The following is a 27,600-nucleotide window of genomic DNA, read 5'->3' on the forward strand; positions in this document are numbered from 1 at the left end:
CAAGGTCACATGACATGACGCTGAACATGATTTAAGTATTATGTATTTCGGCTCCTCAATGCTCCCCTACATCCTCCTTAACACACTAGTCTATCCTACTACCCTATTAGCTGTCCGTTCGTCTGAGCTGACTCAACTGGTCCCATCTTTTCTTTTCTCTTCTCTTCGTTTATCTTCCTGCTGTTGGACATGGCGACAAACGCACCTTCCAATGGCAATGGTGTACAACAATCTCAAGAAACGGCTCAAACTCAGCTTCATGACATCATGAGCAATGATGCATCCAAAGGTGCCATAGTTCACTCCTTTGACCCGGATGCTTCTCCCCAACAGAAGGCTGCTGCTGCGGGGATGCAGCGTGACCAACTGAAGAGTATCACCGGGCAGGATGGAAGTGCACAAGGCGAGAAAGGTGCGCGTTTATCTATGCCACGTCGCACAAACCTAAAGTCTATATCAGAGTTATCCATTGATGCTAACGGTGGAGGCCCTGTCCCCACCATTACAGTCGAAGATGCGGACGAAGCGACTGACGAAGAGCAGAAGAAATCGGGCAGTACAACTCCGTCTTTACCTCTAATACCCGGGGAATACCCCTCTGGTGTCGCTCCAGCGATTCCAGATTGGTACAAAGTTGGCTGGCGTGCTGTCTCGAACATTGATGCCCCTCCGCTTGCAGAAGGCGAGGAGAAAGATAAACATATACTTCAGCTTTTCTTGTCTGAGCAATACTATGGCCAGTGGTACCATAACGCTGCCCTCATTTTCTTTGTAAGTCCACGGTCTTGTTATTTGCAATATGCTCATCTGCGTGATGCTGCATAGGCTGTGTTCGCTTCTCATTTCTTGACACGATTCAACTTCGGCTGGGGATGGCTGATCGTGTTGCTATCTATTTGCAACACCTACTATGTGACGTCAATGACTCGTGCCCGCCGGTGTGCCCGTGATGACATTCAACGGGAACTGGTCAAAACACGCCTTGCGTCCGAGCACGAAACCGCTGACTGGATGAACAATTTCTTGGATCGTTTCTGGCTCATCTACGAGCCTGTTCTTTCTGCTACCGTCGTCGCCTCTGTTGATCAGATCTTGAGCACTACCACTCCTGCCTTTTTGGACTCCTTGCGCCTCACAACCTTCACTCTTGGGACGAAGGCTCCCCACATAGACAAAGTCAGGACATTTCCAAGGACTCCCGACGATATTGTCATGATGGATTGGGGAATTTCCTTCACTCCTAATGATGTATCTGACATGACCCCCCGTCAAGCAGCGCAAAAAGTCAACCCCAAAATTGTACTATCCGTTCGCGTGGGCAAAGGTCTTGCCACAGCCTCCATTCCCATCCTTCTCGAAGACATCACTTTAAGCGGTTTGATGAGGATTAGGCTGAAGTTGATGGCGAACTTCCCTCACGTGCAGATCGTGGATCTCAGCTTCCTTGAAAAGCCGGTTATTGACTACGTGCTTAAACCGGTGGGCGGCGAGTCACTTGGATTTGACATAGCCCACGTAAGTCACGGCACGACGAAGTATTCTTGGATCGAGCTCACCTTATCATCAGATTCCTGGTCTGCAAACTTTCATTCGGGATATGGTTCACGGCACGCTCGGTCCCATGATGTACGACCCGAATGTGTTCACTCTTAATCTCGAACAACTTCTTTCTGGTGTACCCCTTGATGCAGCTATTGGCGTCGTTCAAGTCATTGTTGAGGCTGGTCGCGGGCTTAAGGCCAATAAGATTGGCGGTGGCTCTCCTGATCCCTACGTCAGCATCAGCATCAATAACCGCGAGGAACTCGCGAGAACTAAGTACAAGCAGAGCACGTTAGTACTTTTCGTCATGTTACTTTGCTCGGTCTCACTTTAATCACCAGATACAACCCAACATGGATGGAGACAAAGTTCATTCTGGTCAACTCCATTCAGGAATCGTTGGTGCTTAGTCTTTTTGACTACAATGATCATCGTAAGGACACTCCTCTTGGTGCCGCCACCTTCGAGCTGCAAAAACTACTGGAGGATGCAACCCAGGAAGGTTTAGAGCTACCCGTTTTGAAAGATGGAAAGGATAGAGGATTGATTCGTCTCAGCGTCAACTACTTCCCGGTTTTAAAAACCTGAATCAGTCGACGGCAAAGACATACTGCCTCAAACAAGTGCGTTCATGACTCATTCAAAAGCCAATACTTATCATTCTCGCTAGACGTTGGAATTGTTCGCTTGACTATACATCAGGCCAAGGAACTTGATGCTACAAAATCACTTTCCGGCGACTTGAACCCCCTGGTCAAGGTCTTCGTTGGGAACAGCCATTCCTACACGCATAAATCGCAGATCATCAAGCACACGAACAATCCCATTTGGGAGTCACCGACAGAGTTCATTTGCTCAGACAAGTCGTCTTCAGTCATCACTATCAAGGTGGTAGACGAGAGAGACTTCCTCAGAGACCCGGTGGTCGGCCACATGTCTGTCCGGCTTGTCGATCTTCTCCAGACGGATCCCACTATGGACAGGGAATGGTGGCCCTTGAATGGCTGCAACAGCGGCAAGATCAGGCTCAGTTGCGAGTGGAAGCCGCTGCAAATGGCTGGCGCCTTGAGCGGCGCGGATCAGTATGTGCCTCCTATAGGTGTTGTTAGACTTTGGCTGCAGAAGGCGACGGATGTTAAGTAAGTTTCATTCAGGTACTGTGAGTCATCAGTTTGACTGATCGGTTCTTAGGAATGTGGAAGCGACTTTGGGCGGCAAAGTAACCACACTTGTTTTTTTTTTAGAAAGGCTCAACTAACGTTGGTCTGTTCAGAGTGATCCTTATGTTCGAGTGTTGGTGAACAACGTCACTCTTGGGAGGACTGAAGTTATCAACAACAGTGCGTAGCAAACAATCGTGAATGAGCCGTTATAACCTTTTATTACAGATCTGAACCCCGAGTGGGATCAAATAATATATATCCCGGGTATGTAGTCGTACGTCTTGCTGCTTTTCCTTACTCATCTTTGTTGTTAAGTCCATTCCCTGAGAGAGGTAAGTTTCTCGACCACTCTTCGAATCTAGGCTAACCTCCGATCAGTCGATGCTCATGGAAGTCATGGACTACCAGCATTTGACGAAGGTTTGTTGCTGTCAATTGATGCACATAGCTGGCTGATCAGGATCGCAGGACCGCTCCCTTGGATCGGTGGAACTGCATGTTAGCGATCTTGCACGCGAATCGTCAGCTGATTCACAATACCGTTACGAATCAACTGGCGACAGGGAGGTTGCTGAGCCAATCAAGATCGACGGCAACACAAGCAAAGGGCACCTACACTTCAGAGCTGAATTCGTATCAGCTTTGAACTTGAAGCATGTACATTTTGATGCAGACGAAAACGAGATCCAGAAAGCCGCTCATAAAGAAGTCCAGCACAATCATGAAAATGACAGTTCAGGCACCAGCAACAGTTCTTCCAGCAACGAAGAAGAGGACCGACATGTGACTGTCAATCGACCAATGACTGAGGCAGGGACACCACCCCATCAAACAGATTCTAGTGAATCAGTTCGAGCCAATGGGGGTGGGGCTAAATTGGACGACGAAGCATCGCTGAATGAAAAAGATTCTGCAAAAGAAGGTATCGATCTCAGCAAGGAAGAATTGTTCAAGCACCGTGAGTGACCTGTGTTCCTCCGGCCCGTACTCATGCTCATCTTCATACTAAGAATCGGGTATAATTATCTTCAACGTGATAGGCGGACATTTGCAGAAGAAAGCTCGTCTGGATGTGCTCCTGGATGACGCGTATTGGCCTGCTTTCAGCACCCTGAAATCGCAAGGCACAAACGCTCAGTGGTTGCATGTTGGCGAAGGCTTCCTCAAAGAGCTCGACTTTGGTCGCGTGTGGCTGCGCTTGAATGAGAGTGGGGATCCCGATAAGGATGACATTACAGCGGAATGGAAAGGTGACGCGAAGGCTTTTTTAGATGCCACCCTGGTGAGCCGTCTGCTCTTGATTTGGATGTAGATCCTCATCATCTGCAGAATCGTCGGTCGTCCTTCACACTCGCAGATGCAGATGGTCGTTCGTCCACTGTTGAGATTGAATCCCGCTATGTGCCCGTCCCAGTGAAGCTCTTGCCTAGAGAGAGTGTAAACAGTAAGCACCCGGTGAAGTCCCCAGTGCATCATTTACACCTCTTATGTTACAGACCAAGGCACACTCCGAGTTGATCTTCTGGCTGGAAAGGACCTTCGTTCTGCTGACAGAACAGGTAAGCTTTACTGCGTGCGCGTTGTGCTCGTGCTGACATGTTACCTAGGCAAATCTGATCCGTTCGCCGTCTTCACTCTCAACGGCACGAAGGCGTTCACGTCTCAAACCAAGAAGAAAACTCTCAACCCTGATTGGTCAGAATTTTTCGAAGTCGATGTGGTATGCCATCTACCATTTGTCGAGAAATGTCATCCACTGAACAGCGTATTAGCCATCTCGAGAGGCGGCAGAATTTTCTGTCGAAGTTTTCGATTGGAATCAACTCGAGCAATCTAAGAGTCTTGGGCGTGGTACCATCAATCTGCGTGACATTGAACCCTTCGAGGCCGCCGAACAGGTGATCGAGCTTTCGTCGGAAAAGCACGGTGCAAAAGGACATGTCGCAATTCGATTAATCTTCCAACCGGAGATTATTGCCAAGAGCCGGAAGGCGACCTCGACCTTCTCTAGTGCGGGCCGCGCTATGACACAAATTGGATCATTGCCCTTCGGTGCTGGCAAGGGCGTCGTTCGTGGCATTGGTAATGTCTTCAAGAGAGATTTCGGAGGCAGTCATGAAAAGTTAGATGTTCCCCACGCCGTGCCAGAGGTCGCTGCTGGCCAGGCATCGCGGCCAATAGGAGAGCAGACTGCAGGTGAAGACACGACTCCCGCCCCCGTCTTCCCCTCCTTGAGTCGCACTCCTTCAGCTTCGGGCCCACCATCAGAACCTGGAACACTTAGAGTAACGATGATGAGCGCAAAAGATGTGTCTATGGCGGAGACGAAACCGTACGCAGTCATACGCGTCGGCGACAAGGAGTTCAAGACGAAACATGGTAACAAGACATCATCACCAGAATGGTAAGACTTTCCTCCCCGATTGTTTTCGCCTCTCAACTTTCATTCTAGGAATGAGTCTTTCAACTTTGCTGCTAGTGCACACATGCCCAAATTGCATCTCTGGATTTATGACCATAAGACGCTCGGAAAGGATAAGCTGTTAGCTGAGGGCGAGGTTGATGTACGTTAAGATGCCTTTGGCTGTGGCGTGGTTTTCCTGACAGATTTGATTAGATCTGGCGGCACATACAAGTTGGCCGGTCGACAGCTGCTGAGGTTACCGTCGAACTTCAAGGAGGAGGGCTTGCCCGTCTCCGTCTGGAATTTGATGCAGAGAATCATCCACGGGACGCATCCGTCGTGTCCCTCGAACGATCGCAGCTGCAGACTTCTCCGTCGAGATTCAGCATCAGAGGTCGTAGACCAGGATTGAATGAGGATAGTTGATTAACGGCGTATACAATTCTTGATATCCTGCTTGGGACTGGTACATATTTGACGATCTATGGACTACCAGTTTTATATTTCATTTGCAACCTCATTGATGTCTTTTGGGGAAAAAATGCCATCTCATTGCAAGGCCAGTGTTAGCTGCAGTAATCAGCTACCCTAGGGGGAGGTCCGTGTGAACCGAATAATTAACAGAAACTCTTTTCCCGCCCGTCGTTCAATGACAATCTGATAGTCATAAGAGAGTGTTCAACTCGCACTGGACAGGTTGAATTACCTGACTGGTCAAACCAAATTCTTCCAACATTCTGGACCGGATACTTGGGACATCGTTTTGTTTCAAGGCAACCAAGTAAAATCTACCTCGCGGTGATAACAGGCACTGAGAAGCATAGTCAACAAGATTTCAAAACACTAGGAAAGATGATACCTCGACGTCTCGTAACAAAAGATTGGTAATTTCCATTCCATCAGTCCCCCCTGCCCAAGACCCTGCGATATTAGCACTATTCTGAGCACTGGAAGCTTCGCCTGTATCTGTCGGCACGTAAGGGGGGTTGAATAATAGAATATCAACTGCGTGACGCAATCGCGATGAGAGGGGTCGTGTTAGAGAACATGTCACTGGATCTAAAGTTATCTACTAGAGTCATGCACTTGTGAATTAAATGCAGTTGACGAGACTCAGGCTGTACCTTGTTCTGTTTCCCTGTTGCGAGTGTACAGCGCGTGGCGTGTTTGTTGATATCAGTGCAGAGGTAAACTGGCCAACTGCCAATCAACCCTGCCCCTAGAATGATGAAAACGAACTCACGGGAAGAAGATTGTCCTAATATCCTTCCTAGAAACGCTGATACGCATCCTGACCCAGAACTAAATCGTAATCGGTATTTGATAGCATGTAGAAGGCAAGACTCACCCAACCTCAAGACAAATCAGAGGACGTTCCTTCCTGAGCTCTTCCGCCTCCTGTTCGAGGGCATCCAGGAGCAAGAATGTGTCCTCTACGAGACAGCTTAGAGACTACGGTGTAGTGTTTATATTCGTTCACTCACCTGCTGGGTCGTACACCTGCTCTAGATCATCCCTAGTCAAATGAGAAAGATCTGGCGTCGGTATCATGATGGCGGCTAGGAGAATTGAAATGATCACGTGGTGCGACGCGTCGTTGGCGCGTGTGGCACGGCGCACGCCACATCTGAGTGATTATTTACGTGTCCAAACTTACTTCAACTTGAACCCGTTCTACAAATCTTCCCACTTTGTAGGGGGCAGACAAGCGCAGCAAAAATTGCAACACAATGGCCACAAGATCGAAGATTGGTACAGCAGCGACGAGGGCATCGACCCGAACAAAGACACCAGTTCCACCTCCGAGTCCTCCAGCAGGGATAAAGACGATTCGAGCAAGAGTTCCAAGCAGAACTACCGCACAAACTGAGGTATCAAAAGCGCGAACAACTGGTCGAAAACCTCTTGCCAATCGAGCTAATTCGCCTGATGCTAAGCTTCCTGCTGCCAAGAAGGTGGCTGGTACTAGGCAAGCACAGGCAGACCATAGATCATCTGCAGAGCGCGAACCCGTTATGGTAGATCATGGGTACCGGCTTTTCTATATACTGACAACGTCCTTTAGGCCTATTTGCGCATTCGTCCTCATCTTGGGGATGATGAACCCATGTCTATGCCTTACCTTACCCCTTTATCGGACACGTCTGTACAGATGACAGACCCCACCCATGACGGTGCAGGCAGCTCCAGACCGCACATTCGTGTCTCGGCTGTTGCACCTTCGTCAATCTACAGATTCTCACATGTTTTCCTACCGGAAACACAACAGGCAGAGTTCTTCGCTAAAACTACGCTTCCCCTCGTACGCGATCTGCTGGATGGACAGAATGGCTTGTTGTTTGCATATGGCGTCACAAACTCGGGCAAGACATATACAATCCAAGGAGGCAATGGTCCGGATTCTGCAGGTATCCTACCGCGGACACTGGACGTGATTTTCAACAGCGTTGAAGGACTGCACAGCGATGGCCGGGTGAGTAATTATAAATAGACGCGACCTCATGCCTTACAATAAAATTTATTAGTTCAGGCCCGTTAGGCTGTATGGCGTAGAAGAAGCTGATCCTTCTGAGTTCCTGCCTCCCATGGACATCGACATGCCAACTGATGAGCCACGACTCGCAGAAGTCCTTGCGGAACACCTCTCGAACACGGATGCTATCGATATCGATCCAACGATCGTTAAGCTCGACCGCAACTATGAGTACTCTATTTGGGTATCTTACGCGGAAGTATACAATGAAAAGGTTTACGATCTTCTTGCCGAAGTGACAGAAGATACGTCCCGGTCACAGATCCCTCGTCCCAACACCAACGTACAAGTCGCCCATCCGCTTCTGCTGACACGTAAAGCCCTCACTGTTAAACCTTCACCTGCCTCTGACGCATTAGATGAGAGTGGGACTGGAAGCGCGGGGAAGTACATTGCAGGGCTGAGATATTTCCGGGTAACCACCGCTGCGCAAGCAAAGGCACTTGTCAAGCTAGGACAGCTGCACCGACGTGTCTTCGGCACGCTGGCTAACAGCCAAAGTAGCAGAAGCCATGGTATGGTGACTATCAAGGTCTTAAGAGGACACCGGGGTGACAGGGACGTAAGTACAGTACGGATCTTGGAAATATAGTGTTATTTAACTTTCGCAGGACCCAAGCTCTCTGCAGATATCTCGGTTGACCCTCGTGGATCTAGCAGGATCGGAGCGAACCAAGCACACGCAGACAACTGGCGATCGTCTTAAGGAGGCCGGAAACATCAACAAGTCTCTGATGGTCCTTGGCCAATGTATGGAGGTAGGGTGACTATTCTTGTGTCTAGTAGGTATATGCACACTCATCATCGGTAGGTCATGCGTTCCAACCAAAAGCGTCTTGCACAAAGCCTTGCGAATCCTGGGCGGACGGATACTCGTGATGTTAAGAGGGCATTGGCTGTTGTGCCATTCAGGCATAGCAAAGTCACCGAGGTATTGATGGATTACTTTGTTGGCGATGGTCGAGTCGTAAGTCTTCGACTTGGAGCATTTAACAAGCAGCTTATGGAGAACATACAACGACAGGTGATGATCGTCAACATCAATCCTTACGACACTGGCTTTGAAGAGAACTCTCATGTAATGAAATTCTCTGCACTTGCGAGGGAAGTTTCGACGACCGTGAACAACGCACCTGTGCCCCGCGTGCAGATCAATCCAAGCAAGCAGAGGTCAGTCAGCTCGGCTCTGCCCAGGGCTGTGACCAGGAAGGTAACGATATCGAGCCTTCTCCCTAATAAGAAGGTCAGCGAAGCGCACCTTGAGGTTCTCGAAGGTGCGTTATTACATTGCATTGTGTATCCTCCATTAATATGCTCTATACAGAGGATGAGGAGGCGAGGGAAGATGGCGAGAGTGAAGAGGATGATGATGAGCCTATTAATCCGCTAGTGGACGCCTTGTTTGATGAAATAGAGGATTTGCGCCTGCGGGTACGATTCTATTACTAATGGTCGCCATCTGTTCAACAAGACCTTTTTTCGCAGCTTTATGAGGCAGAGATGCGCTGTATAATAGTCGAAGCGGAAACCCGCGAAGACGTTATGAAGGAAATGGAAGAAAGGATGCGCGAAATTGAGAAGACTCACAGTCAGAGGCTTATGAGCGAGGTAAAGTCTGGATTCCGAGGGTAACACATTAACTTATAGCCTTTATCAGGTGGAACGAAACGAACGAAAAATGGATGCCAAGATCGACATGCTGCATCAAGCTGGACTAATTGGATCTCCTCAAAAGCGTCAAGAGATAGTTGAGGAGAGCGAAGAGTCGGGCGAAATCGAACATGAGGTGAGTTCAAGTAGAACAAAACCCCGTTGTCAATTACGAGTTGACTCTGGTTTAGGACGTAGACTTTGAAGATAGCGATGAGCCGTCTGATTCAGAGGCAAGCCGATCTTCATCACCTCTATACGGTAAAGGGAAGGCCAACACACAATCGGAGCTCACCTCCAACCGAATGATGGGCACCGATGTGGATGTGGAGGGGGCTGGTGCAAGTGATCAAAGCGAAATCGAGCAAATAACAGAGGAAGAGGAAGAAGATGGCGTGGAGGATGACCCAATTAGTGAAGATGACGAGTCCGACGACTACGCCCCTCCAGCTAAGGCCAAGTCTAGGCCGATTAAAGTTGCTATCAAGCCTCTGGCAAAAGGGAAAGTAGGGAGTCCAGCAGCCACAACTGGTCGTCGATCAACTCGCACTGTGTCTTTGTTAGAGAAACAGCTCAAGGATATTTCTCTCTTGGAGGACGGCACAGGCGGCGCTGATGACTCTATCACGATTCTACCCAATCGAAAGGCACGGGCAGCTTACGGGGGTCCTGATGTCGTATTCGTGCCAGGGAAAGACGATATTGACATCACGAAGAAGAAGAAGAGGTGAGATCTGTGCCATGAGTTTGAAAAAGGACTGATAACTCTTCGAAGGCAACTGGGTAAGAAGGTTGTAGTGACAGAGGAAGAACTAGAACAAGTAGTTGGAGCCGTGGAGAAAAATGTGCAAAAGGGTGGAGGAAGCAAGAATATCAGGCGGATGCGTTTAACCTGATGACCAGTGATCTGTTTATTTTCTCTTTCGAACGTCACAGTCAATCGCGATCTGTATACCATGACACTGATTAACACAACGCTATATATATTTGGTCATCTGCGCTCATACAAGCTAAGTCCCTCGATTGAAAAGAAATGGCAGAAGTGGCGAAAATGGAATATGCAATGAACGAACGCAAACTCAGGTAGCAAGTATGTAACAGCAACTGGTGGAATAAAGGGATAGCAAGAACGCGTTTATTGTTTCTGGTAATGTCATGTGACGAGACGCGTCTAATCTATATCACGTGAGCGTGTTCAGCACAATAGCCTAAGTTCTGCATATTGTTCAACGTCTCGCGCTCGTTCACGACAACGATCACCTTTCTTGATTGACCTTGGCTCGGACGTATACATCTTGGATATGACTACCAATGGCGGTCGAGGGTCGCCCAGCAGACGTAAATCTATCGCAGTAGCCATCCAGAATCGACCTCTTCATCCAGGCAAGAAGCGACGGGCACATTCAATTGCACCTGGCGACAAGATCAATCTTGCTTCGAAGGCACGTCGGTCACTGGTACGTTATATGATTGATTGCCATTTGTATTCCTTACAGTCCAACAGGCTCCCCGAAAAAGCATCCTCAAACCTGCAGTTAACATCCCCGAGGATGATGACGATGCCACACAATCCATGGATCTGACCCATGTTCATGAAAACACGCGAAAATCTCTTGCACGGCGCGTCAGCTTCGCAGACCGGGCACATGTCCGGCTATTCGAAACACAGGAACAAAATACGAATAGCACTATTTCCCCACAGTCCTCGCCCTTGCAGGAGGCAGTTGAACGAGGCCCTACGGATGAAAATGCATATCCTGGAGCAAGTAACTTCCGTCGTCGAAGCTCAATTCGATCCGTCGCTTTCAGTGATGGTGCAGGTGAGGAATCTATGGATATGGACTCCGATGACACAGCTTTTGGGCCAGCTGCATATCTACGAGCTCATAACGAGGAGGCGGTTGTCGATGAAGACTTTCCGGATGATGACTTTGACTTAGATGACGACGACATGGAGGTCACCGAAGCCATGCACATCAATATTCAAAAACGACGCTCCTTGGCACTTCCTCCTTCTCGCCAACCGCTTGCAAATGTAACCTCGCCACCAGACAATCATGACGAGGGTGGTCAGCAGCACGCCCCTGCCGAACAATCCTATACCGAAGATGATTCCCACCAATCTCAGTCATTCGTGTCTGAAGGCGATGTCTCTCAGCCAATGGAGTTCACTGTTCCACTCATCCGTCCACCTGCCCCGCCAAGTGAAGCTTGGCTTGCTCTTCGATCAATAACCCACTCTGGTGAGACCCCATATGTTCCCTCATCCGACGAAGAGGACGAACATGGGGGACAGGACATGGAGATTACCGATGCTCTTACGAGGCTCCAAGCAGCTCGTGAATCCCTCGGTTTCGGAAATGGAATAGACGTTGAAGAATTCGAACAGCAGAACAACAGTTTCAACAGCTCTGAAGATAGTTTTGCCCAAGATGATGTGGAAAATGACGGAAACCACACTATCAATGTCACTCAGCTTATGCGCCGGGTGAGCCTTGGTGCTGGCAATGGGGATGGGAATTCTACTATGGAGATCACGTCCACGTATGGCAGTCAGGAGGAGCCAAGCGGGGACCAGTCTGACGTCGCAGGCATAGACCTTTCATCCTCTTCGGTACAACCGATAGCTGAGGCTCATGGGAATGTCGCTCAGACCGAACCGCAGGAGTGTGTTCATGAGGAGCTAGCAGCCAGACCTGCCGTATTCAAACCAGCCCCGCCCCCTGGGGAGATCTCAAATGCAATGCCACCCACTCCTATTCCACGACCTACCACAGTTCCCAAGCCATTTTCATTTTCCTTCACGCCTCGCGCACAAACGCCAGTATCGCCAGCCCGCCCTCGTCCTCCTTCCCCTACTAAATCCGTATCACCGAGCAAAGCCAAATTCTCCGCAGCTTTTGCTCCTCCTGTTGCTCGTTCCTCGCCAAAAAAGAGGGTCCAAAGTGTCCTTGGTGACTCAGAATCAGAAGACAGACCCAGTCCCGCCAAAAAGCTAGCTGGCCCAGGCAAACTTACTGCTCCGTTAAATGAATTCTCTAAGGAGCCACCCATGCAGTCGAGCAGGCTTCCAAGGCTCTCCCCAAGCAAGAAGACGTCATTCCAAGCACACGCAGAGCCGGTTTCTGGCCCGACTAAACGTCCATCTGTTGGATTTCGCCGTCCTTCGGGATACTTCGCGCAAAGGAAAAGCATGAGTGGAGCAGCGCTCGCTGCTTCTCCTGCCCCGGTCTCTCCGGCCAAGAAAGCGGCCGCACATATTGGCAGGAAGAGTACTTCCTTTGCGGACGATGGTGACGCAGAGCCATTAACTAGGTTTGCTGGCGAGAAGGAGGGAGCTGTTGGAGAGACGGCGGAGAAAGCTGTCTTGGAGTCGCAGGAGATGGTGAGAGCTGAGACCAACGACTTTCCAATGAGAGAGCCTCCCGTTCATGAGATGCTAGGGAGGGCTTCCCCGCCTGTCGACCTGCTCAGGAAATCGCCCGCGCGAGAGTCCCCCGTACTTCCCTTCCTTCGATCTCAAAGCCCTTCACGCAATTCACCTCGACCACCAACACCGGTACACGCATCCCCTAGGCTACCCAGCCCTGGGCCAGAACTAGAACCAGAAGACCTTCCTGAGCCTGATTTCGAGGGGATGGAGGGAATTTCAAACCCAACACCATTAGCCTTTATCCCCGAGGGGATTTCCAACCCCACTGAGCAATGGCGCGGAGATATTGCTGAAGGAGACTTCCCTCCTGAAGATGGCCCACAAGTCTCCATAGACCAATTCTTTGAGATGACCGGGATCCGATTCATGGATGAGATCGCTGCCCCTCGTCGCTCTACCGTGCACTCGTCTGCCCTTCGTCCTTCCAGGCGACAGTCCACGGAAAACGAGATTCCTCTATCTGAATATGTGGTCGCAATGGCGGTCGACGTACCACAGCTGGAGTTGTACACGCACGTTAGTAAAGACCTGCAACTCTGGATCGAGCGAATCAAAGGCATCTACAAAGACGCAGAAGAAGAGGCTCTCAAGATGACTCCTGAGTTATTCCAAGAATTCGTACTAGCAGACGAGGAAGGCCAGAATGAGCTCCTCCATCAGCTCAAGCTTATCAAGGTCAACAAGCATGCACAGGCCAAGTCAGAATGGTACGACTGGAAGATGCAGTGGGTTGAGCAACTTTACGAGAAGGCAGATCAAGGGTTTCGGGACCTTGAGGCGGTATGCTCAGTATCCCTTCCCGTTTCATTACGTTAATATTTACGATAATAGGATGCCAAAGTTCTCGAAGATATCATTCGTCAAACCCAGGAAGTTGTGCCTGTTCTCAACGAGGAATACGAGAATCTTCTCCGCGAGCTGGAGCAAGAACAGGCTGATGTCGCCGAACTCGAGAACTGCGACCAAGATTATCTGAATGAATTGAAAACAACCATTCAAGAACAAAGGTGAATATGCTTCATGTTTATGTTTGATGGTCTTAGTTGATTGAATGGCACGCTTGTAGTGTTGCGCTTGAAGCCTTTCGAGCAGACGTCGATGAGGGTAAAGCCAAACTAGAACGTCTACAGGAGAAGCTGGAGGAAATTGAAGCCCAGAAGCTTGAAACCACCAATGCTATCCAGGTGGCTGAGCGGCAAGTTCAGGTGCAGAAAAACAGCACGCATGTCGAAGTCTTCAGATTGAAAGGTAGGAAATTCGCGTTTTCGAAGATCCTATAAAATGCTGACATAGATGCCCAGATGAACTGGAAGCCCTCCAAAACCTTCACATGTTGCAAGTCACAAAAGTCCTGCCAGAGCTCTTTGAATTCAGATATGCGTCATCTTATGACGTCTCTGTCCCATGCAAGAACTTTTGCCCAGTTGTCAAGGAAGTTTCGATCACGCGGGTCCAGAGTGCGAAGCTCAAGTACAAAGATGCATTCCCCGCTCTTAGCCCGTTGATACTAAAGACGGCAAACTCGCTCATCACGAGATCTAACGGAGATCTCAGTGTTCGACAGGTAAGAATTCTCCGAGTATCACACAAACTCACAATGAACTCCACAATTTAGATCGTCGAACGTCTAGGAGACTACTGGTCTGCTTGCTCTCAATTGCTAGCCCAACTAAAGTTGGTCGCAATTAAGTACCCGGTCGCCATCAATCACGGAGCAGATGACGAATCCGGGTTCACTGCAACTATAACAGTCATGCTCCCTAGCAAGAAGGCGAAGGCCTTGATATCTTTTATATTTGACACTCGGACGTTCTCTTCTTGGCCTATATCGATCCAATCTATGCAATGCGACGTCAAAGTCGCATATGGTCCTATTCAGTGCGTGATTTCCTTCTCGAAGGCCGTTGACGCTGATTACAGTCATTAGACGAGATACTCTTCATGAAGCCATCCTCAGTAGATTAAGAGAGGCTACTGTAGCAGATAATTATGGTTGTCTCCTGGATGCGTGCACAGTCGCTTTGGACTGCTACGCATAAGCCTCTGCTGGTCAGATTATATCACCATATGGTTGTTGTATCTTACAGTACTTGGTTCACTTGTATCACTCAAATCTATACATACATAATGTGTATTCCTTTCAAAAGGTATTGGTGACAGACATCAGTATTAATGCTTCTTTCTTGAGAATAGATTTGGTCACAGTCTGACTACGGGAGGCTACCTTGTACAAGACAACGCCTTTGTATAAATATTGGTTGACTAAAAATACAAAAGTAGGCAAAGGTAGATGCTACAACGCTCAGAAACAGAGTCCCTCATGACGATCGTGGAATATCTGGCATCTTCTCAAACACATTCACTCGTGAGGATACGACCCTGCCACCTGGATTATTAGATTGCGGCACTCCGCCTCTGATTTTACCTAACCAGGTCGACGTCCGTTTAGACGAGTTTCTAGAAGCTTGAGGGTCGGATGTGGACCGAGGACTGTTCGTAACGTCTGAGATGGTAGTCGTGGCTCGCCTTCCTGGCGAAGGCTGATTAAGTGTGATTCTGGAAGAGCGTACTGGCGTAAATCCGGATCGAAACGTTTTCCGGAGACGTGGTGTAGTGGCTGCCTGCACGTCCGAGTCACTTGTGTAGCGGCCCTCGGGTGGAACAGTTTCCCTTTCATCATGATCTGGTGCTCGTCTCTTCTTTCCCGCAGATGTCGGCACCTCCCCTTCAGAGATTTCGGTTTGCGTCATACCTGGCTGCACAGGTTTCCTCTCTGGTGTTTGTGATCGGAATACTGCTGGGGTGTTTGACATGGTTCGATCTCGTCCCAGGATTTGCGCAGTATCTGTGAATACAGGCACCACCCGATGCACTGGAGGGACAATGGGCGGCGGTGTTGTTTGCATAGCCGGTGCGGCGAGGGGGGCCGGTGGGGTTTGCGCAGACTCTTTGACGGAAGCAAGTTTGCTTTGGAGGTTCTGCACCTTGCGTGTCAGAACTTCCACTTTGGTTGACAATTTCTTGTTCGCCTTCAAAGCTCTGTCATAGTATTAGTTCAGGTGCGGGAACCGCAAATGAACTCGCTTACTCCAATATCCGATCGTCATAGTCTTCAATTTCGGCACACTTGCTTTGCAATAGCTCATCCATTTCGCGATTTTTCTCTTCCAATTCAGCGACGACATCCTGAAGTTTTGGTTCCGAACGAACTGCGTCCAATTCCCATCGGAGGGATTCCATTGCCTTCTCATGCTGTGTTGTTTGAAGTGCAAGACCAAGCTCGGCCGCCTTGCCCGCCTTTTCAGACTGAGCAAGACGAAGCTGTATCTGTTCAAGGGTCTCCTTGAGGGAGGAATTGGATGTTTCACTGTTGATTGTTCGTCAAGAGTCTGCCTGCGAAGACGGCAAACCCACTTACCTCTCCTGCACTTGTTGCTCGAGATATCTCGTTAAGGATATCGAGCGCTGAATCTCTGCTTCCAAGCTGGTAATCTCTACTTGCAGCGATTGTTTCTCTGCCTGGAGACTAGATAATTGAACTTCAGCCTGCTCCAGCTGCCAGCGCGTATCTTCATTGGCTTGTCGAAGTTCTGCCTGGAGAACATCAAATTTGGCTTGACGCTCTGCGTGAGAAGAGAGCTGATCATCGAAGGCCGCCTGATCTTGCTTGCGACAGGAAATTTCATCCTGTAACTGTGCGCGCAGCAACTCCTCCTCTCGGGATCGTTCGTCAAGGCTAATACGGAAGTCTTGAAGATCTCTTTCATTGGCTTCGAGAACGGCAACGGTCTCCTGCTGATTGTCCTGCAATTCGCGAACTTGTTGCTCTGCTTGTCGCAGAGCGTCCATGTGGACTCGTTCAAGTTCGCTAGTTGATTGTTCCATGAGCATCGTAAGACGCTGGCATTCCTCTTTAGCGGCAGCGAGTTCGTTCTGGGTATCGGACAGTGCCTTCTGTAGAATATCAAGTTCTTTATGATGTTTGACGCGTAGAGAGTCCTCCCTCCCAGCTCGTTTCTGGTCGTCATCCGCGAGAGCTGCAATTTGGCTGTTTAATTCTTGATTTTGTTGCTGCACTTCCGCAAAGCGAAGGTCAGCACTTTGCAAAAGCTGCGTAGCCTGTGTAAGCTCTTGGCTCGCATGCTTGAGGCGATCTTGCAAGTCCCTGACCTCGACAGCATGATGAGCATGCAGATCCTGTAGCTCGGCGTCACTCTCGCCAGCTTGCGGCGCCTGAATGCGTTCCTGAAGGTCATCCTGAGCTCTAGACAAGGATTCGCAGGCGATCTGATGGCGGGTGCGAAGTTCATCAAGTTCGTCCTCCAATGATTGCACCCGTCCTTGATATTCTGAAATGCGACGAGTCGAAGCAGCGGCTGACTCATTGGATATCTCGGTGAAATTTTGCTCAAGCATGGCCAATCTTGCATTGCCAACTTGTAAAACGGCTTCCTTTTCCTCGAGTTCGCAGCGGAAAGATGAAAGTTGAGCTTGCAACACCGCAACGTCTTGACGAGACTTCTCCAGGTTGCAATCTCTGTTGGACAGTGCCTGGCGTACAATCGCAAGCGAGACCACTAGTTGACGCATTTCGTCATGTCGTTCTGTCAGGAGAGCTTCAAGACAGCGCATTGATGCGACGCTTTCCGTCAAGTCTCGACGAAGCACTTCTTTCTCGCCAGCAAGTACTCCCATATCTTCAGAGAGTTTCGAGCTGTGGGCCGAAAGGGCAGCAATCTTGGACAACATCTGCGGTTCTTCGGCGAGGTGCTGGTCCACTATGCATTGGGCGCGGCGAGCGTTCGACATCGCTTGAGCGACAATGGACACCATAGATGATAGCTCATCACCGTGGGTGGCTTTGAGATTGTCGTTCTCTTCCTGCAACCTTTCCACCTCGAACTCTGCTGCCTCGAAGTTGCTAACAGCTTGGTCGCGAGCATCTCTAGCTTCTGCACAGTCCTCAACCATTGCCTCCTTCTGCGTTGACATCATCTCCAGTTCTGACATCATCTCGGAGACACGTTCCTCCTGGAGTTTGAGGTTGGTCTCCAGGCGGCGAATGTCATGTTGGTGAATGCCGATCTGCTCCGTGCGGCGGTTGACACGACCTTCAAGTTCCTGTATCTGCTCACGAAGCGCGTGAGCTACCCCAGTTGCTGACATAGTGGATAACTGTTGCGCCTGGAGAGCGCTATAGCGGCTTTGAGCGTCCGACAATTCATCTTGTGCAGCTTCCAAGTCTGTTTGGAGGTTCGTGACTTGGAGGCCGAGTGAGTTACGTTCCGATTCGATATTCTGGTACGCTCTTGTAAGCTCGGCTAGTCGTTCCTCTGCTTGCTGGATCTTATTACGGGAGTCTTCGTGAGATGACTCCCCTGCCTGTACTTCGGCAGTCAGAGATTGGACTTTGACTTCCAGCTCTGTGACCAGGAGGAGCAGGTGGTTACGCGACTCTTCTGATGCAGTCAACTGCTGGTACGAGACCTCAAGCCTGCTTTGAAGGTCTTGTAAAGCGGCATCTCGTTCTGCGATTGATTGAGAGTGGTCGAGGACCGCATGACTTTGCTCTGCAGCATGCAAACGCCCGCGTAGATGATTCACAACGACACCCAGGGCTGTGATGACAAGGACAAGACGCTTGTTCTGCCGATTGTGGGCTGATGCTCCATCCGCCTCCTGGGTGAGTGTGTGGATGCGCTTCTGCATAGTCTGGGCTGTGAATCGAGCCTCGGTCTCGGAGAATTCGAGGGCGCGCCGTAGATCATCTCGCTCGCCCCGTATTCTGTCTATAGCCCTGAGCAAAGTTTCAATGTAATTGGCGAGTGTTGCTTCATCAGGGTGAGCGGAAGCATTGGTCTTGGTCGGTGGCAACGGAGTGGAGCAATTTGGGTATAGCAAGCTGCCGTCGAAGTTGGATCGAACGTCCTCAACATCGATATCCATATGATCCTCATTAGTGGCCGTCAAATGCCGCGTCGACTCCTGGTTGTGCCGGAGGTCCATAAGCTCTTGTTGTAATCCACTGGTTCAACATCAGCAATATATCGGGCTGATGGCTAATGATTGCATACCACTCAATGGCTGTCAGAGCTCGAACGCGTTTCTCGCTGTCCTGGAACAGCTGATCCACTTTGTCAAGCTGCTGCCGCATATTAGTACATGCGTCCTGTGCTTCCTTTTTCTCCTCCAAGAGGTCTTGCACTTTCTTCTCTGAGCAGGTAAGCTTCTCCGACTCAGCACGTAGCCTTCTCTGCAGCTTATCGTACGCCGCCTGTGTGGGTCCTCTCTGCTGATCGCGCAGGAGACTCTCTAATGTCTCTATCTTCACTTCATCTTCGTCTATCCTCTTCATCAACTCTTCTTCCCTCTCCATTGCGTTGCCCGCGCCTTGACTCGATTTCAACACCTCCAGCTCCTCATCCTTGTCCTCTATTACTGATGTGAGCTCCGCGATACGAGCCTGCATAGTCTTCTCCGCCGAAAACTGCGTATTTTGCGTCTTGACAAGATCTTCCTGAGCTCGAGTGAGTTTCAATTCTATGTCGCGCAAGGTCTTCTCTTTATCTGCCAGGAGAACTTTCATATCGTTGAGTTCTCGCTCCAACGCTGGTGATCTGAAACTAGACACAGAGGAAGACCGAGGCCTCCCACTTCGCTGCGGCAATCGAGAATTAGCTGCCGGTTGAGGTTTCGTATTTTCCAGCATCCTCTCTAGCTCACGCAGGCGGGACTCCATATTTCGCTTCTCTGTCTCCAGTTTGGAAGTCTGAGCCCTGGTTAAATCGGATTGGCAAGACATAGTATCAAGCGTTGCCTCGAGCTCGCGTACTGCTCGTTCTTCAGCTTTCAGTTTGTCCTGCGCAGCCACAAGTGCAGCTTCTCCATTCCTAGCTGCCATTTTCTCCATCTTGAGTTCATCTGAGCGCCGCCCCAGATCGCTTTCAAGCCTGAGAGCACGATCAGCCTCCGCGCTGAGCTGTTGAGGTAGGAAGTGAGTGGACGTGGACAATCAATTAGAAGGAAGTCAAAATGACCTTGTACAATGTTTCGTTCAATGATGTCTTTATCTCCTCCAGTTCGGCCTCTCTCTTCATTAGGCGGCTTCGCAGGCCTGCATTCTCAGTGTCTGAGCGGAATGTGAGAAAGCATTGTTAGATTATGCGCTAAAAGCGTACCTTGACTTGCTACTTTATCTTTGAGAGCTTGGGTTTCTTCGGACACATCGTACTTTCCGATGTCCTTGAGGGACATGACTGTTGTGGTCGAACGCTACAAACTTGCTAGTGGCAAGGACCACGAATGCCAGCACGGAAACCAAATACAGTTCAACAAGCCGACGCGTCATGTCACGTGATCGTGTTTTCGATTCAAATAACTCGCCTACGCCGAGTCAAGCGACGCTGCATGCATTTTGTTTTGTTGTGCCTCTGTAGTTGACGTCTGGGCTAGTAACAGGTAGGCCTACGCACACCATGCGCGAGTTTGTACGGTTCGCAATTCGCAAATTTGCGTGACAATTATCTATTTTCTTTCCACAGCCGCAATCATTTATGTTGCCTGATCTTGATACAAAGGAACAACTATCCTCCTTCGATGGGTCTGGTTATGGGAGACAGTACCATCGCCTCATCGATGGACGATGAACGATTTTATTTGGATGGTACGGCTCAGTTTACTAATGCTCCTTTTGCCAGGTGCTTGATGACTTGGAGTTGTCCCGCAGCCAGAGTGTGAAAGGGTGGTATAGACTGTCGTCCATCCTTGAACCGTTTTTTACACCGCCGTGACGGGTACCACGAGGATTTCAGCCACATTGTCGGTACGGAAAATAACCTTACCTTCATGCGAGATGCTGACCGGAGCATACACTAGAATGAATGTCATCTCTACAAGTCTCCATTGTTCAAGCGGCATTAGGAACCAACCATGCATTGTGACCCCGACCACACACTACATCATGCGAAAACAAAAATATGACTCCCTAGTTGGTACGCATAGGCCGCAATTTTGTCATAAAATCGTGGTCACACTTCATCACAAGGCCAAACCGGTCAGGGGTTCTAGCTGGATGCAAAGAAAACTCCTTTTATTCACGCTCTCAGGAATGAATCACCTTCACAGCCAATTCTGCAATTCTGCGGTGCATTAGATGGTGCATGCATAGACAGACACAGATGGAACAGTAATCACGGCAAGGATCTGCCAGTCGGAGACATACATTGTTTGTGCGATGAGTACATCAAACCTGAAGGCTTGCTTTACATCCTGAAAATAGCACTTGTTCTTGGCAGAACTCCACTACAAGAGTGTGTAGGCAAAGCTTATGTGACATCAAACAGAATACGGCATTTTGCTCGTATGTGCCAGCAGATTACCAGACCTCAAATTTGACTGCCACCGATATTCCATTGGCGAAAGTCCCACAAAACAATGATTGTTTTCATTCCAACCCGCCGCCGTACGTCTGACTGGGATCCAAATATCCATGCTGATACCCTGTAATAGGGTCCTCTCAAGTCGAAGCGTTTGAAGCCTGAAAATGCCGACGGTAGTACTACACCATATCACGGCCCCGTACTAGTACGGTGATCAGCCCTATAATCACTGAACGTGAAATTGCCAGCAGCAATTTGTAGTCGTTTTCACATTCCGCCATATTTTCACCTTAAACTTCTGGCAGACCTCTTGCAAGACTTATACGTGGCAAAGCCTGCTACCTTTCACTTCAGCATTCAATATTCATGAGTTGATATCCATTCGTAAGGTGGATGTCAGACCCGGAGAGTCACTGCACTAATTTAGTAAATCTTGTGGAGAGCGCGCGAACGACTTCCTGGCAATTCAATGTTCGACGTTCGACACCCATGGTGTCAACGGAAAGCAGACGACATTGTGCTGCAAACCCAGTCAAACCACGCGCCGGCAGCAATCTAGCTGAATGGCCGATAAAAAGATGAAGTGTCGATAGGAGAGTGTATCTGCAAAGCAGATTTCAAATGGAGAGTGCAGCCTGCTCAGGGGGCGCGAAAATTTGGTACTACAAGACCCGCTATCAAGGCAGTGGTAATTTAGGTATCGTCTCAAGTTCGTTTCAAAGCAACTTGGACCTTGATCAACTCCAGTACCTCTTCTGCCGCACCCCAAGATCTCTGGTAACCTGCCGGTCTTGTGAAAGTGTGTTATTAGGCAACCGCATTCAAACTTTCCAGATAATAGCTTACCCAAAACCATAAGCATGTACAACAAGCATGGATTCTTCATGGTCACGGTCATTTGCGGGACTCTCGTTCCACGGAACAAGGCCATGCGTGCGCTCCAAGGGCAGCACGATTCGCTCTAGCTCGACCCGCGGTCCTTCTTCTCTTCCAGGCCTTAAACCAACGTTATGTTTCAGGATTCTGAACTCGGCACTCTTCAAACAAGGAGCCAATGCCGCGCAGCGATCAAATATTCCTCTCGCGATCTGCATATCCAAAGAGGTGTCCCAATTCCTGGGCTGGAATGTCCCACCGAGAATCGCAGTGTCAGGTTGACCTTTTCCAGGGCGGGGAATGATGTATGTAGCTTCCTCGGTCTCTGGATCACAGCACTCTAATGAGGGGCAGAGAACCACTGCTCACTCTGAATACGCACCTCTATTAGCGATCAAACACTCCTGCAGACCTGGCGCATGTACTAGGATCGTTTGTCCGCGAATGGGGTACAATTTTGTGTCTTCCACTCCGATAATGGATCTAGAACCTTTGGGCTGATTGTCACGAGAGCGACTTCCGAAAGAAATTACTTACCAAGCGAAGACGCGTTCACCAGAATACCATCAGGCCCCACCAGGCTCCTCAACTCGTCCAGACTCCTCACATTTCTGCGTTCAAAGGTAACTCCGCGGGAGATTAACTCGGATCGGAGCCACGGAAGATATTCAGCTGGATTGACTGAAAAAGTGTCGAATGCGACTCCAGCTTTGAACGACTCAGGGACGTCAGAGGGGGAAAGCATCCTAATCTGTCCTCACGGTTTGTATCCTGGTGTCCACAGTCATGAAATAAACTACGTACATTTCGCACGAGGTCTTTCCACCACAAGTCTGATATGTTTCCCTCTTGTGCAGTATAAAGCCTCGTGGGTAATAGCTGGATTGCTCCTTACTCACGACCGAGGACAAATGAGGGGTTTAGACTGACCTTAACCAACCCGGTTGGGATCATGTCCCATAACTTATCACTTGGTCGTTGCAGGATCAGTTGACATACATCTCTCGGTGGAAAGATTACACGTACAAAGTTTTCTGCTCCCACATCCTGATTCGTTCATCCCTGCCTCCGAGTTCCATGGGGGACCAATTAGCACCCTAATCATTGTCCTTTAGAAGCTGTCGGACTTATAACATTATAAACAAAACATACGGCGTATGGGCTAGCCCAAGCTTGAGAATCCATGTCTTCGCCGGGCAGTTCTCTAGCGATGACTTTGATATTAAATGAGACATCCTCGGCAAAGGCAGCGAGGTATGCAATCGTTAGCCCAAGGACGCCTGCTCCAAGGACGACGAGAGATTGCTCTGCCTTCGTGGTAGACATGGCTGATGTAGGGGTGCTTTGAATAATTAATGACTGGAATCTGGCACGTCCGACGCGTGTGTGAGTCATAGACTGTCATACGTCAATTTAATGCACCGAGACCTAGTCACCTTCATCGGTATCGGACATCCGTTGGACCTTTATCGCTCTCCGACTGATACTATAAGCGGACCGCTTCGTTCAACTTTATGCCCAGCATTACTGTGACCGATTGAGCAGGTATTCAAAAACTGGTGACAGTTGTAGTATAAGCGAGAAGGTCCGGGTCAGCTGCGCGGAATCCGGATTCCGAGTAAGTACTTACTTACCCCAACCTCAAAGTGCTGCATTGCCAGCTCCTAGCCAAGATAAGACCTCTGTCATAACTCGTTGGCCTCGGGACCGCAACTGCTACCATGATCAATCTGGCCGATTCTGGTGAGGTAGAAAACCCAATGGCGTTAGCAAGGCTGACTTTTGTGCGTGATCAGATTCGCACACTGAATTTGAAGATGGCAAGCACCAAGTCTCCCTTAGGAAACGTGCGTTTGCTACTAGGATTATCTTTGTCGTCCGACAAGTGTATTGATGAGACTCATCAAGTGCCAGCGAAGATTCCTTTAGCCTAATTTGACGATATATGATGCTCCCATGATGGAAATCACGGTTTCGAACGAACTTCAACTCGATATCCATTCAAGTTGGACTTGAATAACTCGGTTGGTGTAAGAACACCTGACAAGTTGGTGTGGCATAGGAAGCGTATGTTTCGCATGGTTTCTGGCGCATCCTCACTGGCAATCTTAGCAGGCAGCGTACGGGATGAACGTTGAATGTTGAATCCCCACGTTCTACGCGTACGGGGCTGTGAAGTTCACAAGAGCGCGAGGTAGTATCATTTCATATTCATAATTGATCATTTGGATTGGGAGCCTGTGTACATCGTTCACTTCTCGCCGTTCGAGTTTCTCTGCCAGGACTACTGGTGCCCAGGTTGCGTCAGTCTCCCCATAAACCTACCTGGGCTTGCTTGCAGGAACGACCTGGATACATGGATATTGACAGGGCGGGCGCTAAGCGCTCGAGACTCCGAGTCGAGAGGGTGAAGCTGAGACTCGAGTTATGATACATTGATTGATGAAGAGTATAATACTTGTAGACCAAGTATCGTGCATTTTACATGAGTAATGGCAGGCCCAGATGAAAAGATAAAACCCAGAATTGCAACGAAATTTATCACTATGATCAGCAGCCTGTCTGTACGTTCTCCTTGAGTAGAGACAGAACCTCGATGGCGACACCCCATGATCTTTGGTAGCCTGCGGCGCTGGAGCTGAAAGTCAGAACTCGTACGAATCTCGGATAGTCATCTCACCCCATTCCATATGCATGAATGACCGGTATCTCCTGCTGCTCTTCTTCCGCATGCTCGGTCACGTATGGAACCAAGCCGTCACTTCGTCTAAGAGGGAGCGAAATTCGCTCAACCTCCACACGTGGACCGCCCTCCCTGTCGGGCCTAAGACCGACGGTGTGTCTAAGGATCTTCGTCTTTTCTTTCAGACACGGCTCCAGCGCGGAGCACCGCTCAAATATCCCTTTTGCAACTGACATATCCAGAGAGGTGTCCCAATTTCCTTTTTGATATGTCCCATTTAGAAGCGCAGTATCCGTTTCGATCAGTCCAGGGCGAGGAATGACAGATGTCACAAGTTCCGACAGCCCGGCACCTACGCGCAACTGCGTGTCAGGATGATAACGACGGTATAACCGTTAATATTTGACTGACCAGACCGAGCTGATATGAATTTATGCAGCCCTTCTCTTTCGACTATAATAGATTGTCCCCTGATTGGAAACAGGGCCGTATCTTCTACCCCAATCAGAGACCGTGAACCTTTCAATCTGCACATCAACAGCTATTCAAAGACACCTGGCGTGTACTCACCAAGAGATGTTGCGTTAACCAACAACCCCGTTTTCCCAACAAAAGGCTTGACTTCGTCCAAACTCCATACGTGTTGGCGACGGAATGTAACACCACGAGACTCGAGCTCTGATCGAAGCCATGGTAGATACTCCAATGGGTTGATGCAGACAGTGTCAAAAGCAATTCCAACTTTATATGGTGCAGGGATTTGAGAATCTGGGAGCACACTGAACTACGATCCTGGTTGGCATCTAAAGAACGGCAAGCAAAAAAAGGACGCACGTCGCGCACAAGGTCTTTCCACCAAAGGGTGGAAAGAATGTCGTCCGTTTCTGCAAACATTATAGAGGGTAATTTCTGGTATCCCCCAAGTATCAGCCATGTGCCGTTTGACAAGCATTCGAACAAGACTGACTTTGACTAGGCCCGATGGTATCATTTCCCACAACCTATCACTGAAAGGCCTTCTCCGTAAACCTCGCATCACTAACGATGTGTCTCTCACAATGTTGTCTGCTCCCATCTTCGCACACGCTCATCTGTAGCGCCCAACAGCATTGGAGACCAATTCGCACCCTAGATAAGATTAATGTAAGAAAGTATTTCGAGAATGATCGAAAGGAACGTACAGCGAATGGACTCGCCCAAGCTTGAGAATCCCAATCCCCAGGCATATCTCTCGCAATGATTGTGATATCAAAGGTCACATCTGGATCACAGGCAGCAATGTGGGCGATGGTGAGTCCGATCACCCCCGCTCCGAGGATGACTAGAGGCACATGAGAATTGGAAGCAGAAGACATGGCTCCTGCAGTGGAAGTCGATAATAGAGATAAGGTAGGGAACAATAAATTTCGCTTTCGAACTCGGAGTATGAGCGCCCCTCGAGCTATAAATAGTATGTATCTGCGATGGACGGACCATCCACATTTGAACGAGCTTGAATAGTCAGGGTGGGATTTCTGGCAATGGCTTAGCCTTGCAATGAATGCGAACCAAACATAAAGATAGTCCTCAATAGTAGTTTTAACACCGTCCGAGGGGCATAAATAGCGCATTGTTAGGGGTTTGAGTTCCAGGGAGCATCTGACCAGCAGTCAGCCCCACAGTGTCAACTTTCGTAGCTGCACGCTCCTCTCCTCTGAGGATCTATGTGCAACAAATAGCGCGCCTAAACGCGTGGCTAATGATAAATGAGACAGAAAAAAGAAGATAATCTGGCGTGATTGCGCACCACCTGCAAAATCACCCTCCATGCATGGCGTCGCAACAAGGCCTGCCGCTTTGAGAGCCACCATGACCTGCCCATATGTCCCGCGGAACAGTGCGTCGTGGTTACGATGATCAGGGGCTGTCGTCGACGGACTGCAGTCGTCCATCTGCTCCTCAGGTTTGGAGGGAGTATCCATGCCTGCCTCGACAACAGCGCTAGTAATCGTCTTTTGCAGACGCACAAGTCGGCTTCGGGATGATGTACGCGAATCATATGGGGGCGTGGCGAATTGTATGTGGAGCCCCTCCGCATGTACGCCTTCAACCTCTTGCTGAGGCACAGGGGGAAGGGGTTTCGGGACGTGTGGAGGTATAAAGCACCACGTGTCGATTGGGTTGTTGGAGGCCTTTTGGCTTGTCGAGCAAGGTTTGCGTGTGCCCGCATGAGACTTCTGGTGTTTCCGCTTGAAGAATGAAGATGCTGACCGCAAACTAGTCGTGGAACGAGATAAGGATGCCAGGCGCGAAATGGATGAACGTGTCTGATGTGGGGATTCAAGCATGCATTGCGAGATGTGGCAAAAAGAAGAGGTCGAGCTTGTGGCAGATGGGCATGAGTAGGGTAGAGATTTCTCTGAGGCAGAAGCAGATGCCTCGGGTGAAGGAAAGCTCGCGAGTGTATGTTGTGCAGGAGAGGCCGTTCTACGAGGCACGAACGATACGTTGTTGAACTCCACTACGTAGGGGACACCAAATGAAGTCCAATGGATTTGCTGGGACATTTCAAAATGCCTCGTAATCCTTTCAAGGAAACACAAGGTAGATGAGAACTCGAAGTGATGAACAGATATCTTGCGGCTATGCCAGTAACAGCGTTCAGAGTTCAGCAATGATAAAGAGAACGGATTTGAGGGGTGATGATCTGCTGACCGGGAGCAAGGAAGACACATGTCAGGGTAGTGTAATGCGAGCCTGACGCAAAACACGTTGCAGTAGCATTAATTACAGGGTCTGAGACTCGTAAAATGCTAGTCGGTATGACGAAGAAGTTGGATCCAACGGCAAGTTTGAGAAATATCGATGTCTATGATATGTCTTCTTCTGGGAGAGAAGTCATAGTGTCTCAGGTTCAGTGAACGAGCGCCAACTGGAATGCAGTTTCTGGACTGAATGT

The 27,600-nt window shown here is 49.4% G+C and overlaps 8 protein-coding genes across 8 annotated transcripts; 3 read left to right on the forward strand and 5 right to left on the reverse strand.

Moving 5' to 3' along the window:
* The first annotated feature begins 70 nt into the window (after nt 1-70).
* Nucleotides 71-5,651, forward strand: DEU56DRAFT_767715 (C2 domain-containing protein). Its single transcript, XM_041351183.1, has 19 exons — nt 71-412; nt 461-771; nt 826-1,515; nt 1,568-1,833; nt 1,884-2,115; nt 2,167-2,681; nt 2,734-2,761; nt 2,816-2,882; nt 2,931-2,969; nt 3,021-3,037; nt 3,084-3,125; nt 3,174-3,663; nt 3,716-3,987; nt 4,035-4,149; nt 4,202-4,264; nt 4,313-4,425; nt 4,478-5,109; nt 5,158-5,269; nt 5,323-5,651. The coding sequence occupies exons 1-19, from the start codon at nt 190-192 to the stop codon at nt 5,533-5,535; spliced, it is 4,440 nt and encodes a 1,479-aa protein (XP_041214729.1). The 5' UTR covers nt 71-189; the 3' UTR covers nt 5,536-5,651.
* On the reverse strand, nt 5,652-6,748 carry DEU56DRAFT_969561 (S-adenosyl-L-methionine-dependent methyltransferase). The gene is made up of 7 exons (XM_041359412.1): nt 6,594-6,748; nt 6,458-6,542; nt 6,353-6,411; nt 6,234-6,301; nt 5,969-6,178; nt 5,816-5,920; nt 5,652-5,766 (listed from the first exon to the last, which is right to left on the reverse strand). The coding sequence occupies exons 1-7, from the start codon at nt 6,658-6,660 to the stop codon at nt 5,698-5,700; spliced, it is 663 nt and encodes a 220-aa protein (XP_041214730.1). The 5' UTR covers nt 6,661-6,748; the 3' UTR covers nt 5,652-5,697.
* Nucleotides 6,742-10,301, forward strand: DEU56DRAFT_767728 (kinesin-domain-containing protein). Its single transcript, XM_041351184.1, has 10 exons — nt 6,742-7,127; nt 7,175-7,582; nt 7,635-8,204; nt 8,254-8,400; nt 8,454-8,609; nt 8,667-8,916; nt 8,967-9,073; nt 9,128-9,250; nt 9,300-9,428; nt 9,484-10,301. Exons 1-10 carry the CDS (start codon nt 6,840-6,842, stop codon nt 10,021-10,023), a joined length of 2,718 nt encoding a protein of 905 aa, XP_041214731.1. The 5' UTR covers nt 6,742-6,839; the 3' UTR covers nt 10,024-10,301.
* A 215-nt stretch (nt 10,302-10,516) lies between these two features.
* Nucleotides 10,517-14,941, forward strand: DEU56DRAFT_767732 (Spc7 kinetochore protein-domain-containing protein). The gene is made up of 7 exons (XM_041351185.1): nt 10,517-10,749; nt 10,797-13,505; nt 13,557-13,732; nt 13,792-13,973; nt 14,027-14,289; nt 14,341-14,603; nt 14,653-14,941. The coding sequence occupies exons 1-7, from the start codon at nt 10,594-10,596 to the stop codon at nt 14,762-14,764; spliced, it is 3,861 nt and encodes a 1,286-aa protein (XP_041214732.1). The 5' UTR covers nt 10,517-10,593; the 3' UTR covers nt 14,765-14,941.
* A 102-nt stretch (nt 14,942-15,043) lies between these two features.
* Nucleotides 15,044-19,979, reverse strand: DEU56DRAFT_724162 (uncharacterized protein; the record flags this gene model as incomplete). The annotated part of the gene is made up of 9 exons (XM_041347806.1): nt 15,044-15,764; nt 15,814-16,092; nt 16,144-16,294; nt 16,346-16,922; nt 17,172-18,653; nt 18,709-19,242; nt 19,306-19,704; nt 19,763-19,854; nt 19,904-19,979. The coding sequence occupies 9 exons, from the start codon at nt 19,977-19,979 to the stop codon at nt 15,044-15,046; spliced, it is 4,311 nt and encodes a 1,436-aa protein (XP_041214733.1).
* A 1,767-nt stretch (nt 19,980-21,746) lies between these two features.
* On the reverse strand, nt 21,747-23,502 carry DEU56DRAFT_311446 (uncharacterized protein). The gene is made up of 9 exons (XM_041345585.1): nt 23,416-23,502; nt 23,132-23,345; nt 23,006-23,076; nt 22,910-22,949; nt 22,784-22,858; nt 22,517-22,730; nt 22,362-22,469; nt 21,950-22,304; nt 21,747-21,893 (listed from the first exon to the last, which is right to left on the reverse strand). Exons 2-9 carry the CDS (start codon nt 23,303-23,305, stop codon nt 21,809-21,811), a joined length of 1,122 nt encoding a protein of 373 aa, XP_041214734.1. The 5' UTR covers nt 23,306-23,345; nt 23,416-23,502; the 3' UTR covers nt 21,747-21,808.
* A 1,027-nt stretch (nt 23,503-24,529) lies between these two features.
* On the reverse strand, nt 24,530-26,017 carry DEU56DRAFT_906697 (uncharacterized protein; the record flags this gene model as incomplete). Its single annotated transcript, XM_041356838.1, has 8 exons — nt 24,530-24,611; nt 24,660-25,014; nt 25,074-25,181; nt 25,233-25,446; nt 25,497-25,571; nt 25,630-25,669; nt 25,720-25,790; nt 25,844-26,017. The coding sequence occupies 8 exons, from the start codon at nt 26,015-26,017 to the stop codon at nt 24,530-24,532; spliced, it is 1,119 nt and encodes a 372-aa protein (XP_041214735.1).
* A 294-nt stretch (nt 26,018-26,311) lies between these two features.
* Nucleotides 26,312-27,208, reverse strand: DEU56DRAFT_906698 (uncharacterized protein; the record flags this gene model as incomplete). Its single annotated transcript, XM_041356839.1, has 2 exons — nt 26,312-26,397; nt 26,449-27,208. The coding sequence occupies 2 exons, from the start codon at nt 27,206-27,208 to the stop codon at nt 26,312-26,314; spliced, it is 846 nt and encodes a 281-aa protein (XP_041214736.1).
* Between the last annotated feature and the right edge of the window lie 392 nt (nt 27,209-27,600).

The sequence above is a fragment of the Suillus clintonianus genome (assembly GCF_016758775.1).
Source record: "Suillus clintonianus strain FC179 chromosome Unknown DEU56scaffold_3, whole genome shotgun sequence".
Taxonomy (NCBI): Eukaryota; Fungi; Basidiomycota; class Agaricomycetes; order Boletales; family Suillaceae; genus Suillus; species Suillus clintonianus.

Bases quoted from the DNA above. Each gene is read 5' to 3' on its own strand.
- DEU56DRAFT_767715 (XM_041351183.1), top strand. From the start codon at position 190: ATGGCGACAAACGCACCTTCCAATGGCAATGGTGTACAACAATCTCAA. The intron at 4,150-4,201 runs GTAAGCACCCGG...CTTATGTTACAG, and splicing joins GCCTAGAGAGAGTGTAAACA to ACCAAGGCACACTCCGAGTT. The intron at 4,265-4,312 runs GTAAGCTTTACT...CATGTTACCTAG, and splicing joins TCGTTCTGCTGACAGAACAG to GCAAATCTGATCCGTTCGCC.
- DEU56DRAFT_969561 (XM_041359412.1), bottom strand. From the start codon at position 6,660: ATGATACCGACGCCAGATCTTTCTCATTTGACTAGGGATGATCTAGAG. The intron at 6,179-6,233 runs GTACAGCCTGAG...TGACTCTAGTAG, and splicing joins CAACAGGGAAACAGAACAAG to ATAACTTTAGATCCAGTGAC. The intron at 5,921-5,968 runs GTATCATCTTTC...TATGCTTCTCAG, and splicing joins TTTTGTTACGAGACGTCGAG to TGCCTGTTATCACCGCGAGG.
- DEU56DRAFT_767728 (XM_041351184.1), top strand. From the start codon at position 6,840: ATGGCCACAAGATCGAAGATTGGTACAGCAGCGACGAGGGCATCGACC. The intron at 8,610-8,666 runs GTAAGTCTTCGA...ATACAACGACAG, and splicing joins TTGTTGGCGATGGTCGAGTC to GTGATGATCGTCAACATCAA. The intron at 9,074-9,127 runs GTACGATTCTAT...CTTTTTTCGCAG, and splicing joins TAGAGGATTTGCGCCTGCGG to CTTTATGAGGCAGAGATGCG.
- DEU56DRAFT_767732 (XM_041351185.1), top strand. From the start codon at position 10,594: ATGACTACCAATGGCGGTCGAGGGTCGCCCAGCAGACGTAAATCTATC. The intron at 10,750-10,796 runs GTACGTTATATG...ACAGTCCAACAG, and splicing joins CGAAGGCACGTCGGTCACTG to GCTCCCCGAAAAAGCATCCT. The intron at 13,974-14,026 runs GTAGGAAATTCG...ATAGATGCCCAG, and splicing joins CGAAGTCTTCAGATTGAAAG to ATGAACTGGAAGCCCTCCAA.
- DEU56DRAFT_311446 (XM_041345585.1), bottom strand. From the start codon at position 23,305: ATGTCTACCACGAAGGCAGAGCAATCTCTCGTCGTCCTTGGAGCAGGC. The intron at 22,859-22,909 runs GTCAGTCTAAAC...GGAGCAATCCAG, and splicing joins TCCCAACCGGGTTGGTTAAG to CTATTACCCACGAGGCTTTA. The intron at 22,470-22,516 runs GTAAGTAATTTC...ATCAGCCCAAAG, and splicing joins GGTGAACGCGTCTTCGCTTG to GTTCTAGATCCATTATCGGA.